The sequence below is a fragment of the Botrytis byssoidea genome (genome assembly GCF_014898295.1).
Source record: "Botrytis byssoidea strain MUCL 94 chromosome Unknown BBYS_001, whole genome shotgun sequence".
In the NCBI taxonomy this organism is placed as follows: domain Eukaryota; kingdom Fungi; phylum Ascomycota; class Leotiomycetes; order Helotiales; family Sclerotiniaceae; genus Botrytis; species Botrytis byssoidea.
This window is the reverse complement of record NW_024065842.1, coordinates 809,708-822,860: the sequence shown is the minus strand read 5'-3', so window position 1 is coordinate 822,860 and position 13,153 is coordinate 809,708. Positions and strand designations below refer to the sequence as shown.

The 13,153-nt window shown below is 43.2% G+C and overlaps 5 protein-coding genes across 5 annotated transcripts; 4 read left to right on the top strand and 1 right to left on the bottom strand.

Moving 5' to 3' along the window:
• Window positions 1-651: 651 nt before the first annotated feature.
• On the top strand, window positions 652-1,797 carry EAE97_000249 (uncharacterized protein; the record flags this gene model as incomplete). The annotated part of the gene is made up of 2 exons (XM_038870759.1): window positions 652-889; window positions 938-1,797. The coding sequence occupies 2 exons, from the start codon at window positions 652-654 to the stop codon at window positions 1,795-1,797; spliced, it is 1,098 nt and encodes a 365-aa protein (XP_038738120.1).
• A 247-nt stretch (window positions 1,798-2,044) lies between these two features.
• EAE97_000248 (uncharacterized protein) lies at window positions 2,045-3,312 on the top strand (the record flags this gene model as incomplete). The annotated part of the gene is made up of 2 exons (XM_038870758.1): window positions 2,045-2,861; window positions 2,921-3,312. 2 exons carry the CDS (start codon window positions 2,045-2,047, stop codon window positions 3,310-3,312), a joined length of 1,209 nt encoding a protein of 402 aa, XP_038738119.1.
• Window positions 3,313-5,778: 2,466 nt separating this feature from the next.
• On the top strand, window positions 5,779-10,951 carry EAE97_000247 (uncharacterized protein). The gene is made up of 4 exons (XM_038870757.1): window positions 5,779-7,352; window positions 7,637-7,868; window positions 7,919-8,764; window positions 8,811-10,951. The coding sequence occupies exons 1-4, from the start codon at window positions 6,166-6,168 to the stop codon at window positions 10,260-10,262; spliced, it is 3,717 nt and encodes a 1,238-aa protein (XP_038738118.1). The 5' UTR covers window positions 5,779-6,165; the 3' UTR covers window positions 10,263-10,951.
• A 927-nt stretch (window positions 10,952-11,878) lies between these two features.
• On the bottom strand, window positions 11,879-12,061 carry EAE97_000246 (uncharacterized protein; the record flags this gene model as incomplete). Its single annotated transcript, XM_038870756.1, has 1 exon — window positions 11,879-12,061. The coding sequence occupies one exon, from the start codon at window positions 12,059-12,061 to the stop codon at window positions 11,879-11,881; it is 183 nt and encodes a 60-aa protein (XP_038738117.1).
• Window positions 12,062-12,127: 66 nt separating this feature from the next.
• Window positions 12,128-13,036, top strand: EAE97_000245 (uncharacterized protein; the record flags this gene model as incomplete). Its single annotated transcript, XM_038870755.1, has 1 exon — window positions 12,128-13,036. One exon carries the CDS (start codon window positions 12,128-12,130, stop codon window positions 13,034-13,036), a length of 909 nt encoding a protein of 302 aa, XP_038738116.1.
• Window positions 13,037-13,153: the final 117 nt, after the last annotated feature.

Genomic DNA, 13,153 nt, shown 5'->3' with positions numbered 1-13,153 from the left:
TATATGATTCCGTGAAAACTAGGCGATACCCTGATGTTTCTCATGTGTGTTAAGGTCGAGGAAAGATTGCGTTTTGGCAGAATTGCTTGCTATTAAAGTGTATAGAAGGTCATCTGAAGTTCAGTATCAATAGATCAGCCATAGATAGATCAGGTTACCAGAACTCAAATATCAGACAGCTTTTATATTAAGTTCAATGCTTCATACTGTGTTTCTCATTTGGGGCTATATGCCTGTGAAATTCTTGAATATTCCCGAATTTACCCCAAATTCTCATGATGACAGAAGCCAGTACACAGCCCCATACACAAAAGAGCCATTTCTCCTTGATTGACACTTTCTTGAATGATGACCGGATCCGAAGAACCTAGCAATACCTTCCGCGGAAATCGTGCCAAGGTGGGGTTTCTTCTCATGTTTACAGGTAGCGGGGTGAGCCGGCAACAGTAGCAAAATAAATATCAAAGATTTCCGTTACTTTCTCACGAGTGACCACAACTTTCTTCTACAAACAATTCGACCGTATGAGTGGTACGCGAGTCTTCCCGAGATGCAGTGAACCCAATTATTATTTAACACCGGAATTATATTAGTCTTTTCCGAACCACCGAACAACGTCAACACTGAGAAGGAGTGAACACAAGCTAAACAATGCAGTCCAGAACCAACTCCTCTAGCACACCAGCTATCTCTTTCCTTGGGCCCATTTCTTCTTATACTCATCAGGTACTTGATCTTCGTTTAATTCAGTGTCCATCGCCCTTCAATTGTCGACATTATGAGCAACATGCAATTCCAGTAGGACTAACAGATGACTGTCACCCCCAGGCCGCTCTTGGACGCTTCGATAAAGAGAAATACGAGTACCAACCAGCCATTGGAATACCAGGTATTGCGATCTTCAAATCATCGCTAACACGTTACTGATGGCATACAGATGTTTTCGAGGCTGTTCAATCGGGCAAAGCAGAGTTAGGTGTTGTACCTTTTGAAAATTCTACAAATGGAGCTGTGATCTTTACCCTAGAACTCCTCGCAGATCGCCATTCCTTATATAAAGATGTCACAATATGCGGTGAAGCCTATCTTGATGTTAGTCACTGCCTGTTAGGTTATGTTTCGACGGCAGATTCTCCAGTAATGTCTGGCACCTGTACTCCTACCACATCCACTCCTTCTCCCGTCAAACCAAAGACAACGCCGCTATCTAGTCTCAATCACATTCAACGTATTTACACCCATCCACAAGCATACGGCCAATGCGAGGCATTTCTAGGAACATACTTGAAGGGGGTTGAGAGACTGGACGTCAGTTCCACAAGCAAGGCAGCCGAAATCGTCAAAGCAGATAAGACTGGTACAAGTGCAGCCATTGCTAGTTCGCTCGCAGCAGATATCCACAAATTGGATATCCTGGCAAAAGGGATAGAGGATCGTGATGATAATACCACCAGATTTCTCATTTTGCGCAAAGGTGTAGATACATCTGCGACAAAGGTTGATGTTGCCGCCAAGTCGATGGTTACTTTCACTATTGATCACAGAACACCGGGTGCACTCGCAGATGTACTGGATTGCTTCAGGAGGTACCAGGTCAATTTGACAAGTATTAACAGTCGCCCAACGAAAGTAGTTCCTTTCCAATACATTTTCTTCGTTGAGTTTGAGGGAAGTAAGCTGAGTGATCCAGAGGGAAAAGTAGCTGGGGCATTGAATAGCCTCGACAAATACACACAGGATTGGCACTGGCTCGGGAGCTGGGAAGATAAACTTGTGGATAGACAAAAGAAAACATAATAGAGTATCAATGGCATGGTATTTATGGTATGGCTATACCGAAGGAAATTTAGACAAACATCCACCTTTATCGAATTCTTATCGATAAGGATAACGCTTTTCTTGGCATCCAGGTCGCGGGCTTTTTCACATCGTTCAGATGTTCAAAATCTTCTTCCATCTCTTATGTACTACTTCTTCTACCCATCACAGTTCATGATGACGAATTTATGATATTCTCGCAGATGCTTTCTGCATAAAATCTAGCATGAAGTTTTTCAATTTCTTTTATTCTCGATCATATGGTCTTCGTACCATCCATCGCTCCTTGATACTACCTGCGCATGCTCGAAAATCTTCCACACAGTCAATTCTCCACAAGGAACTCATATCACGCCAGCCCAACATTATATATGATTATTTGTCGCCGACTCCTTCTCATCTCTTAAATATATCTCTAGCGGATTTCCTTCCACCTACATGTTACCCTGATAACTTCAAAGTCCAAGACCTCACTCTTCCGTACACTACTACACTCGGACATGAGTGTAGTGATGCAGCACTTCTCCCCCAGTCGCATCATCTAGTCTATTTCTCTCCGCAAATTCCTCACAGTGCTCTACTTCCAGATGGCACAGATCCTCTGCAGTCCCCAGGGCCGCCATTTGCGCGCCGGATGTGGGCTGGTGGGTCTCTGGTTTTCAATACTACGAGTGGAGAGCAACTTCGTCTTGGTAACATGCGAGCAGCTTGTATAGAACGAATCGTGGATGTTTCGGTCAAAGGGCGCGAAGGGGACGAGAAGGTGTATGTAAACATTGAGAGACGGGTTGGCCTCGCTGATACCGAAGACGAACTGCGGGTGAATCCAGATGCAAAGAGCAGCGCAATCGCTTCAGGAAAGATCTCTGTAAGTGATCGAAATTACATGGCCGATCAACAATTACTACAACGTCACCATGTCGATAACAACGACGACATCGGACAAGCATCCTTAGTGGAGACGCGGAGTATCGTCTTCATGCGGGAGAAAGACACAACTACTGCCAAAGAGGATTGCGCTAGGCTTCCAAAGATCTTGAGGCGTAAGCTATTTCCACACTGTTGCCCAAGGATTTCTTCGTCCCATTAACCAAGCTTATAGCCACGCGTAAACCAGACTCTGATGTGCGAATGACACCTACACAATCCCTTTTATTTAGATTTTCGGCCCTTACATTTAATGCTCACGCAATACATCTGGATCCTCAATACTGCCGGGAGTCTGAAGGATATAGGAATCTCCTCCTTCATGGACCCCTCTCATTGGTGCTCATGTTCTCCGTCTTGCGATCGCAACTTCAGCCTGGTGAGATGATAAAAAAGTTCAATTACAGAAACTTGGCTCCACTTTACGCAAATGAAGAACTAAGAGTCTGTGTGGGGAAGAATGCCGACAAAAGCAACAAATACGAAGTGTGGATTGAAGGAAAGGAAGGCGGATATGCTGTCAAGGGGTCTGCGGTTGTTGGACCCCTTGACAGTGGTGATGGGTAATAATGGACAACAAGGCTGAACAGTGAACACATCCCGGAGGATTTAATCTCTCTCGAATATTCTCCGATGTTTGAGGAGGTAAAACAAGCCACTTTCGTAGGGTTATGCAGATCTGATGAAATTTGATGTTGGGAATATAATTTGGTAGCTGTTTTGAAAAGATGAGACGAAATCAAGATCATCCCTTTCGTCCCTGACACTACGGTAAGGTACCGAAAAGCACTGTACAGCATAAGCTGTGTATAATACGATCATTTAGATGAAGCTGCAGGGGATAGCAGGCCCTGAGATCCTCTGACACGATTCACAAAATCAGAACCAACCGCAGCATTAATGCTAATCTTTATACGAATGGATGGATGTAGGAAGTGATGCAGCGTAACCAAGAGGGCTCGTATTTCGGGAGAGGCTCGATACTAGCACTCGATTGATGAAATCAAACGAAACACCAAAACATGCTTCTTTCTATACTCTGAGTATTCACGTCTGAGAGGTCATTAGACCACCAAACCTAAATGAGGAGATTGGAGGTATGGAAGAGTATTTACTCCGCATAAGGAATCTAAGTTTTGAAGAGATCGAATCATCCGACGCCGAAGGTTGAATTAGAACATTATCGGTCTTAGCATATTGCGATTTTGATATACGATAGGTGAGCGACGATCATACCGAAAGACAGCTGGAGAATACGGTAAAATGGTTGTATGACCCAGTTTATGCTGGCGCCTCTTTAACATGGACATTTATAAAGATATTGCTCATCACCAACCAGATGATTCAGACGGTCCAGGGGGATTATCTCCTGTTGTTGATTTGAGCTTGACTGCGGAGTAGAGCATAGCCAGTAAGGTTACAGATGCTAGGTACGGGTATTCGAAATGCATTTTGTGATTTCGAGGATGCAAATGAGGATGCTCGCAGACAAATGCATGGTAGTTTATTTAACAGTAGGGTAGATAGATAGGTACAGTACAATAAATAAAATACAAACAAGCACAAAATAGATGGATGCATTGGTACAGACCGACGGGGGCAGATAATCCCCAAAATCCCAAAACATGGCGTGGATACATCATAGGTCTCTTCTCTGCATGCACAATCGACAGGTGCAACATTCTCTGTGCTAACTACATACCATACCTTTCCTTTACCTTTACTAGGGAGTTACTAGGGAATGAAGGGAATTACCTAGTAAACAGGGTTGGATGTCCCGCTCCCGCAAAGAATAGCCAAAGCACAAGACCACACAATACAACACCACACTGCGTTCGTTGCATGTACTGCACCCGTCCATTAACATTCTCATCTCACCCATTTCTTGGTACTGGTGGTATGAATGGTTCGGGATCTTAGGGAGGTAAACATATCGGTCACCCCATCGGGAAACATATCCCAATGTCATAATTACCAGAAGCAAAAGCGGGACCATGTGGATAATCATGATCAGAGCCATAGCCACAACTGCAACCGGTAGCAGCTACCACCATAGGTAGGTAGGTAGGTAGGTAGGTAGGTAGGTAGGTAGGTACTAGGTAGATACCTAGACATATCACATTACTCTACCATACAAATAAACAATCACACGGCGAACCACCAGTCTTGTCTTCTGCCAAGCGGATGCTGGAAAAGGGTTTTAGTAGGAGGTAGGTAGGTAGGTAGATAGGTAGGTAATTACTAACTTTACCTTATCCACGGTACCTGGATAGGCGTAGGTGTAGGTACCTACCTACCTACCTCATGGCTCATAGTATTTACTGTATGTATGTATGTATGTATGTATGACCCGACCATACGATGTGATACCTCTGTTACGGTGATATACCTAGTACATAAAGGACGAGAGATAGCGCGCGCGCGAGAGAGAGAGAGAGAGAGAGAGAGTCTTGTTATAATCACGTCCACTTGCCCATCAAGGAAGGAATACATAGTTATTAGGAGGTACAATTGATGTGTTATCTAACTAGTATCTACCTACCTACCTCGCTCTCGCTCTCGCTCTTTATATGAATTTACCGTCTTACCATCTCTCATCTCTCATTTATAATTCGGCATTTCCCAATTATAAATCATCTCAATCATTTTATCAACCCGCACCCAACGCAATTCTCCTCCCCACCAAAATCGAACGAGGGCGAGCCATTCGCCATTTTTCGCTGGTTCCCGTTATCATCTATCCATACATCCATCCATCCATCCATCCATACATCTCATCCATACATCCAATCCATCTATCCATACATCCAATCCATCTATCCATACATCCATCCAATCCATCTATCCATACATCCAATCCATCCATCTATCCATACATCCAATCCATCCATCCATACATTCATCCAATCCATCTATCCATACATCCATCTATACACCCCCCAACTCGGTACATAATAATATATAATAATTCTATAGTCGATCAATTAATTCATTTTAAGCTCAATTTCTGGTCCTTAACTTTAATTAATTCACTTGCAAACAAACTGTACTGTACACCTTTTTTTCTAGCTTTTTCCTTTTTTGATTTTACTTTTCATCTTCCTATTCCATACATTCATTCTCTTCAATTGTGTATTTTTGTTTCACTTTCAGATCTTCATTAATTCGCAATTCCGCTTTCATCAGATGCTCGTCCAGCAAGCAAGCAAGCATACCTACCCTACCTATCTACCTCTCCAGCGATACATTTGCAGCTATCGTAGCTTAATCCGGTGAAATTTCCTATTTCCTACTAAACTTCATAGACATTAAAACCCGCAACGTCTGCCGCATGAATGTTCCTGAAGAACCTAATCATTCAGATTTGGCTTTGCAGTCCAGCTTAGCAAGAGTTTTTCCCGTCGAAAGAAAAGTTATGAGATGGCGCCCAAAGGATCTCGGCGAAAGAGTTTAAGTCTCCTTTCCAGAGCATCATTTTCCAATCTCGCGCACATCAACACCGACATCAACAATGGCAACACGAACGACAAGGAACAGAAGGATAAGAAGAAGCTGAGCAAAAGAAGTTCGATCTTTGGCAGTCTGACGCCTTCAATGTACATCGATACAGAAAATACAAGCCATAGTCCTACTAAAGCCGACGCCCACTCTCCCAAATTGCGACCTCGTACACTACAGAAAGGCAGACCAACTTCGTTATTCGGCTCCTTGGGGAGAAGGTCTATGACCGATGTGGATGAGGATAAGGAGGTTACCGGCACAACTCCTGAATCTCCTGAAGAGGAGTATCACTATCTTGCGGCGGGCATTCTCAATGCGAGTAGTGCCGTTTCGATACTCCACCATGGCGAAGTCCAGACGACGACTTCGATGTTTAGAAAGAAAAAGGAATACCTAGTCCTGACGGATACGCACTTGACACGATTCAAGAGCATGGCGCGAGCGATAGAGGCATTCCCAAATATACAACCGGCGCACTTGCGTCAATCTCATCGCCAGTCATCCACTGCATCAATAGGGTCGCTACAAGAAGTACAGTCTCAAGCTTCGCATGCATCAACGGAGGGCGAAAATAGAATTCCTCTGGGTCAGGTTGTCACAGTCTACAAGATGGAGGATGGGCGGCCATTTTTCACAACCGAGGTCGTGTTTTTAGACGAGGATTACCATGGAGTAGGATCCATTCAGCTTATGTTACATGACCCAAAGGATGCAGATCTATGGTCCACTTCAATCAGAGCGGCTGCGCAGAAAGCCAGACTCATGATGCCGGAGCCATACCCCGAACGAGTTGTCCGATACCTCGTGCAGACCCTGGAGGGAGTTGATGACTACGATTCGAACCATTTCCAGGTATTCAGAGTTGTCAAACGAGCTCCATTAGCAAAGAGCGCGCGCTCCTCATCGGACGATCTTCAAAAACTTGGATCATCAGTGTTCTATATGGTTATTGGCATAAATCGATTGCATCTGATACCCCTACCCGATTTTAGCCTGCCTTCCGGTGCCCTTTTTCATCCAAAATCATGTCGAAATTCGTACGGCCTTGTATCCCTAGTTGCAATGAACGTGCAGTATTCTGATGATCGATTTGAGCTCGCATTCAGGTTAGTTTAGATCTCCTAGTGTACTTCATGTTCGCCTTCTTGTGCAGAGTTCGTCGCGTGGTTTAGGATATCCATGTGTGACATTTGACAATTGCGAGTGCCATTGTCTGTCCTAGCATGGCAATTGCAGCCCATTGTGTCTGGGGATTATTTCTATATTCGCTTTGTGCTGTCATGAGAATTAGGTCTAAACTCCTACATGTATCTAGATAGCCCTCGTATCCAGTGATTGTGTATCTTGACAATAATTGCAAACGCAGAGATATAGACTAATTCAAACGTAGAACACCACTTCAACAAGCCAAGATGCTCGAGTTAGCAGCATCAGCCACACACGATATTGCGGTGGTCATCTTTCAAGCCATACAGTATCTCAAACCAGCATGGCTAGACTATAACTTCACGTTCAACGGGCCCATGCGTCTACTGGAGTCTGGCGATATCCCTCTAGTTCACGAAGAAGAGGAGTATGGGTGTTTTGATAGAACCTTGGTTGCTTATTGCATGGCCTATAACGTAAGATACTGCGTGTTGGCTTGCAAAATTTATCTGGCTGACATACCTAGTGTAATCCCGTGAATATAAAATACGCAGTTGATTGGAACGTTGAGGATGCTCCAGAATTTCGTCTCTACCCTCCTGCCATGACGGCTAAATATACGATTTACGAACTGCTTGCTATTTTCAGGTCTTTACGATATAACGAATCTTTTCGCTCAATTTCTTTTGCAGATATCGATCTTCATTGTATGCATGGTATTGTGGATTCCTACGGTATAGATCACGTAGCTTGGACTACTCGAGTAGGGATCGCGATAGATACCTACTTCACCATGAAGCCACAGGATGGATCACTATTATACCAAGAAGTTCAAGCACTTGCTCTAAAGTCACTGCAGCTTCGAAAGGTAGATGTCAGTAATGCTCTTCCCAGAAGAAGACCGCGAGATACCTTTGATGATGAAGGGGGTGTTCTACAGAAAGATCCGGGTTGTGAAATTACTGCAGCATTGATGCCATTGTGCCGCGCACAATTGACCAATGTTAATTGGATTGTTCTTAACGGAATTGAGCTGGGAGAAACAGATCTTGATGCGATGATTCCTGCGCTGAACAATCCAAAAGCTGAGATTAGAGCGATCGAGTGCTCGCGCTGTGGACTTAGTGATCGAGGGATAATGCAACTTTTGACTCATTTGGAGCGACAAAACCAAACACTAGAGTGCATCAATATATCTAACAACCCCGGGAGAATTCTTCTTGAAAGATTTCAAGTATCCATGAGTCGTTTCTCGCACGTTCGCAAGCTCGACCTTTCCATGATCACTCGTACATCTGGTGATCAACCACTTTTTGTCCCTGAAGTTATGCTCTCTTGGAGATTGGAGGAGCTGATTTTGAATGGCATTCCTGTAAGTGTGCTACTCTTGTCTTGAAACTTTTTGGCTGACTCGATAGGTAAACGATCAAACTTTGGACACAATTTCTGCCTATCTTACAAGTGATATGTCAGATCAACTTCGCACCTTACAGATGGATCAGTGCAATTTGAGTGGATCGCACGTTGCTCTTCTCATGAGAGCTATGACTCGAGTCGCTGGCCAACCTCGTGATTTGGAGCTTCACGTAAGTGCCAACCGACTCGAGAAGGGGATAAGTGATTTTGTGAAAGCTATTCAAGAAAATTTCACTCCCACCAAACTCGTGGTTCGGATGATCGAATTTACAAAAGAGGACTACTTCAAGCGATTACTGGAAGCCCTGCGCACCAATACTACGATTCAGGTCCTGGATATTTCGAAAGCGTCCCTTCCATACGATGCAAGTCCGGAGACATGTGAAACCATGCAGAGAGTTTTCGCTGAGAACACCACACTGGAGGACTTGGATATTTCTGGAGAACAGGCACATCTGGAGGTTACTCGATTCGGAATAGGCTTGAATCAGGCATTGACCGGTCTCAAAAAGAACAATACTTTGAAATCTCTTCGTATAGAGTACCAAAACCTGGGTCTGGAAGGAGCGAACACCCTCTCCTCTGTTTTGGAAGAGAATAGGGGTTTGACTCATATCTTCTGTGAACACAACGATATCAATCTTCAAGGATTCACCATACTCGTCAATGCTATTGCAAAGAACCACACTGTTCTTGAAGTTCCCTACATGCGAGACGATCAAGATATCGCTATGAAACGAATGAGTGCCAGTATGAGGGATACACGCCGTGCCACGAGCTCTTCGGGCCGCGAAAACCACCACGTGAAAAGTTCAGTGAAGCGAACATTGAAAACCTTTGGGGTCGGGGTTGAGAAGCCTATAAAACTAGAATTGACACCTCAAGATGTTGATCAAGTGGTAAAGGTCTTGGCCGAGAAGTGGAATACGGAGATTGGGAGATTATCCATGTTCTTGGAAAGAAACAGAAACATAGCTATGGGCGTGGAGGGATACGATCCTGTTGAAACTATAGGCGAACATGCCATGCGTCCTACCACAGCCATGAGTGACCGAGGAATTTTAGAACAGGTTTTGAGCAACACGACGCCTAAGATTGAACTGGGAAATCCAGTCGAAATCACAAATGATCGATTTTCTGGCATGACGCCTTTAGCAGAGGTACTTAATCCTATGGAAATGGAAAACGAGAGGCCCGTGGATGACATGGAGAATATTCAATTCAAACGTATACATTACAAACGCAGTAAGGATGGAGGTCTACTGCCTGATTTGCCTTCTTTGGGTAGTGAAAGTATGTTTGGATTGGAGGAGAGGGAAGATACTACTCAACTTAAACCCAAACGCATATCTTACAAACGCAGTAAGGATGGGGGCTTGCTGCCTGATTTGGGTCCGTTGGGTAATGAGAAGATGTTTGAGTTGGACAATGGGTTGTTTGAAATGGAATCTTGATTCTTGGAATTCAGATTTAGTACTTTGCACATGGTTTGTTTGTGCGATCATTGCTTGCTTTAAGTCGCGTTGCATTGGGACGGAGTTACGGAATTGGTTTACTACTTTACTCGCACTAAAAGCAAAAAAGTGAATGCATACTTGCAAGCGCGCGTGGCATAGAATACAGCTATACGGCTAGTAACAGGGATAGGGAATACTTCTTACTTTTGTCTCATGGTTGGATTAATGGAAGGGTAGTCGGGAAGTGCAGTCGCATGCATATCTGCATATTGAGGGATGGACGGATTGGGATGGTTAGCGAGGGATACAATCATTGAATTGGGTGAACTTGACTATATTAAAGATACAGGTACATGGAGGGGGGAAGGGTGTTTTTAGGAGTATTTATGCTTGCATTGTTCATTGATAGGCGTTGGAAGATTTGGGAGATCTTTTTTGATAGGGCGTTAGGAAACGAGATTTTGAGATGTTGAATAGAGTGCACTTTGTTGCACACATAGCTTGAGCGATTGGTGAGGGATCTTTGTGTTCTGGAAGTTTGTTGAATATATTATGAAGGGGGGATGCATGGTTAGTTGGTTGGATGGATGCGTGATGGATGGATATACCAAATGAGCAAGCATTTCGTACAGTCATGAATTGAAAATACCTAGGTAGATTGAAATCAATTTATTTTACATATATCACATACATATTTTTACTTTTTTGTCTTGCTTCACTACCTATTCATTACACACACACACTCTCTCTCTATCAAGGTTGATTTATTCACACCCTGTGTTTATTATTAGGTATCTAGGTATCTATCTGGATAGGTAGGTAGGCAGATAAGTAAATAGGGATGTGGTTTAAGTTTTTAAATTCTGAAGTTCTGAAGTTAGAGTGTTTTGAGGGAACTCTCTTGCGTTCCTAGGTTGAGGATTTGTAGATTTGTTTTGGTTTGAATATCTAGCTAGATATTGAAACTTGAGATGCTGGATAGATAGATAGATAGATAGATAGATAGATAGATAGATAGATAGATAGATAGATAGATAGATAGATAGGTATTCGTTTGTAGTTTTGTCTTGTCTTGTCTTGTCTTGGGAGTTGGAATTGGGAAGGGACTGGGAAGGGATTGGGAATGAGAAGGGGGGCACGTGGGGGGTTTCTTTGTCTCTCTGTCTTTTGGTTTTATTGGAGAAAGAGAAAGAGAAATAGAAAGGAGTGAATTTTTCTCTGCTTTTTTCTTCTTTTGATTGATGAGATTAATTGATTGATTGATAAATGAAATAATAAATTAACTAAATTAATAAATTCGATGTCCTACGATAAATAACTTAATAAAATGATTTATATCGATATACGACTAGATAATCGAGATTGATATCGATAGGTAGGTATTAGTAGATTACATTTAGAATCGGAATTGAATAAAAAGAGTAGATTTAAAATTGAAATAGAATAGAATTAAATAAAACAGAAATTTAAACTATAAGTATAGATACTAGTGCGAGGGATTTAATAAAATATTATACTATCTATTTATATATTCTTTATTTTGGAATATGTAAGCTTATATCGGATTATAATTACTTGTTTTTATTCGAGTTTGGGGTTTGAGTTTGAGAGTATTATGTTATTTTATTTACTTCAGTTTTGGGGTTGAGTTTGATTAATAAAGTGAAGTGAAATGAAGTAGGTGGGAGGTGGTTATTTACTTCTACTTTCGAGTAGGCAGATTTCTTCTTCTTCTTCTTCTTCTTCTTCTTCTTCTTCTTCTTCTTCTTTTTGCTTCTCTTCGATATCGTCACCATTATCATCATCAGCATCACCATCGATACACAAACAAAACAAAAACAAAAGCAAAAGCAAAATAAAAGATGTCCACCCCCTCCACCCCCGCCCTCATCCCCAAACCACAAACCCTCTACTTCGCCTACGGATCCAACCTCTCACACGCACAGATGCAAACCCGTTGTCCAGACTCAACATATGTAGGCATGGGTATATTGCAAAACCATCGCTGGATTGTGAATCAGAGGGGCTATGCAAATATTGTATTCTGTGGGGATTCTGGGGTTCAGTCGCAGTCTGATTTTGATGCTGGAGAGGGAGAGGGAGAAGATTCTGGAGATGAGAAGGATTTTAAGAATGAGAATGAGAATACAAATGGAAATATAAATGCAAATGCAAACAAAAACCCCTCCACCTCTACCCCCAGAAAGTTCGAAGCAATACACTTCCCCAACACACAACAAACAGCAGCCAATCTCCTCTCAACCCCCCCTCAAAATCCTCAATCCAACGTCTACGGGCTCCTCTACACGCTTTCCCACCGGGACGAATGTCTCCTCGACCGGAGCGAAGGCGTCCCCTTCGCATATACGAAAATGTATCCTCTGATCACCCTCCTATCCGTTTCGCCATTACTTGCTGCCCCCACAATTTCATTTCTATTATCTTTATTTCCGGGTTCTGTTTCCGGAATTTCGGGTGCCGGGTTGGCCTATCCCTCTCTCCTTCCATACTCACCTTTCTCTGCACGCTTTCCTCCTCCTCTCTCTCCCCCCGCCGCCTCCCAACCATCCCAACCATCCCAACCATCTCCATCCCTCCAAATCCGCGCACTAACCTACATCGATACCCAGCGTATCACCCCCTCGGCTCCCAATCCAGAATACATCACGCGCATGAATCGCGGGATCGGGGATGCGATTTCCGAGGGATTTCCTCCATCATATGTACGGGATGTAATGCGTCTTTGCATTCCCGCTCGCGAAGAGAAATAGGACTTCTAACGGTGGTAACAATGGTGATGTACTGGATGATTTGAAGGGTTCAAATAGAAGGACGAGACAGGAAGATAGTTTACATAGATGGGTTCTAGAAGTTTAGAAGAGACAACT